This window comes from Apis dorsata, unplaced genomic scaffold (genome assembly GCF_000469605.1).
Source record: "Apis dorsata unplaced genomic scaffold, Apis dorsata 1.3 scaffold_74, whole genome shotgun sequence".
NCBI lineage: Eukaryota > Metazoa > Arthropoda > Insecta > Hymenoptera > Apidae > Apis > Apis dorsata.
This window is the reverse complement of record NW_006263372.1, coordinates 1,174,041-1,175,897: the sequence shown is the minus strand read 5'-3', so window position 1 is coordinate 1,175,897 and position 1,857 is coordinate 1,174,041. Positions and strand designations below refer to the sequence as shown.

At 45.5% G+C, this 1,857-nt stretch overlaps 1 protein-coding gene across 1 annotated transcript in view; it reads right to left on the bottom strand.

Moving 5' to 3' along the window:
- LOC102674556 overlaps positions 1–1,857 on the bottom strand; it is a 51,700-nt gene that overhangs the window by 2,929 nt on the left and 46,914 nt on the right. The window contains exons 8-9 of the mRNA XM_031508138.1: positions 988–1,857; positions 4–137 (exon numbers count right to left, since the gene is read on the bottom strand). The exon at positions 988–1,857 is cut by the window's right edge and continues 7 nt beyond it. Of these exons, the coding sequence (XP_031363998.1) occupies positions 4–137; positions 988–1,857 (1,004 nt within the window). The remainder of the gene's footprint in view (positions 1–3; positions 138–987) is intronic.

The following is a 1,857-nucleotide window of genomic DNA, read 5'->3' as shown; positions in this document are numbered from 1 at the left end:
CTCGTCGCCGAGGTCTCCGAGCTTCCGGTTCTACTTCCGGCCGACAATTTTTTCAGTATGCTCTTCAGGTTCCGCCTCTCCAGAGTCTCGTTCTCGGGCGATAGTTGCTCCGTCGGGGACATCGACGCCATTCGATTCTGTAATTGCATTTGTTGCGTTTCACCGGATGAAGAAAGAAATGGCGCGAATTTTGAATCTGTCGCCCGCTTCGGATACGAATTTCTTGCGGAATTTTGAAAAATTCTAAACCGATATCGGCTCTGATGATTAGACTTTTATTTTAGAATTTTGAATGATCGTTTTTATAGTTGTTGGAACGTGTTCTATAGTTTTCAATTCAAAATTGATAATCCAGATATTTGATTAGCATTTTGGATAATTTTAATATTAATAATTCAGTTATTGAATTTGATTGATATCTCATTCTAAAATTTTGGATTTTTATAATTCTTGGAAATTGATAATTGATATTCCACATAATTCCCCTGTTAGGATTAAAATAATTGTAATACCTTTCAACTTATAATTAACGAGATAAAAGTAAAATTGGAACCCGCTATACGTGGAAAGAATTTTGATTCGGTTGTCAATATTATTGACTGGTTCCGCCCGAATAGAACGAAGCGAGTAAATCAGGTGTGTATAACGCAGAAATTGAATGGCGGAACTTTACCATCCAACGATCGACCAACGTATCAACCAAGTTTCCCAGGAACTAATACCAACTATTAGCCAACTATATTCAGCATCGATATTCGAGCAATAACGTGTTGCGATCCAAAAGTCCCTAGGACTGGATTCGTATCTCAAATATCGCGTCATACCATCATCGTTACATTAATTTCCTATCAAGATTACCTTCGAGCACTATTAATCTATCAACACACATAAATTTCATTAAAAAAAAAAAAAAAAATTCTTCTTTAAAAATCTTCTTTCAAATTATCATTTTCCTCTCCCTTTCACTCTAAACCCTATCAAACATACCTGATTAAATTTTTCCAATTTCCTGGCGTACTCGATGGCGCAAGCCTCCGAGTGACTTCTGGTCAAGTTCCCATCGAACTCGATCTCGTTGTTCTCCCCGCAATCCAAACTCGAGCTTCTCACCGCCTTCTCGAGTTCCGCCAACTTTTGCCTCTCGTTAAGTATCTTCAGTTTCTTGACGAACGGCAGGCCGCAATACTCGGGCGAAAGGTCGTCAACGGACGCGTACATCTTCGTCTGTTGCCTTATGTGGACCAAACTCTGCCTCAACTGAAGCCTCCTAGCCGGTGGGCTTCTCTGAGGCGAGTTCTCCTTATTTGTCAGCGAGGCGTCCTTCAACATCGCCCAAGGTTTCTTCGCGTTCGACCCATTGCCAACTACATTGTTCTCCATTCCCACGTTCGACGTAATTGTCGGCGACTTAACGCTCTGCTCCACCGCACTTTGTGCCGAGGATTGCCTCTGGATCGGTTTCACCGCTTGTCTCGACGATTCCTGCTGCTGTTGCTGTTGCTGCTCCTCCTCCGGTATACTCGTGTTCTTCGGGAGCAGGGGTTCTTTGGTGGGCGCCTCCTTGTCCGCCTCCCTTGCCTCCTGATCGCTCTTCGCCTTCAACAGCAGAATCCTCTGGAGAAACGGCAAGTTGGGATTCATGGGGTTCTGCGCCTCCTGCTGGCCCGGTTGCTGTTGCTCGGGCGCGTGAGCTTGGGTCTCCATCAGGTTTCGACGCTCTTCCCTCTCCTCCTTCTCCTTCAACAGCCTCAGCCTGGCCAGCAATGGCAAGCCCGCGCCCAAAGGGGAAACAGGCGCCTCCTGAACGCTCGAGGCCGACGGGTGGTCCTGGCCGTCGTCCACCTTTTGCTGCCGTTT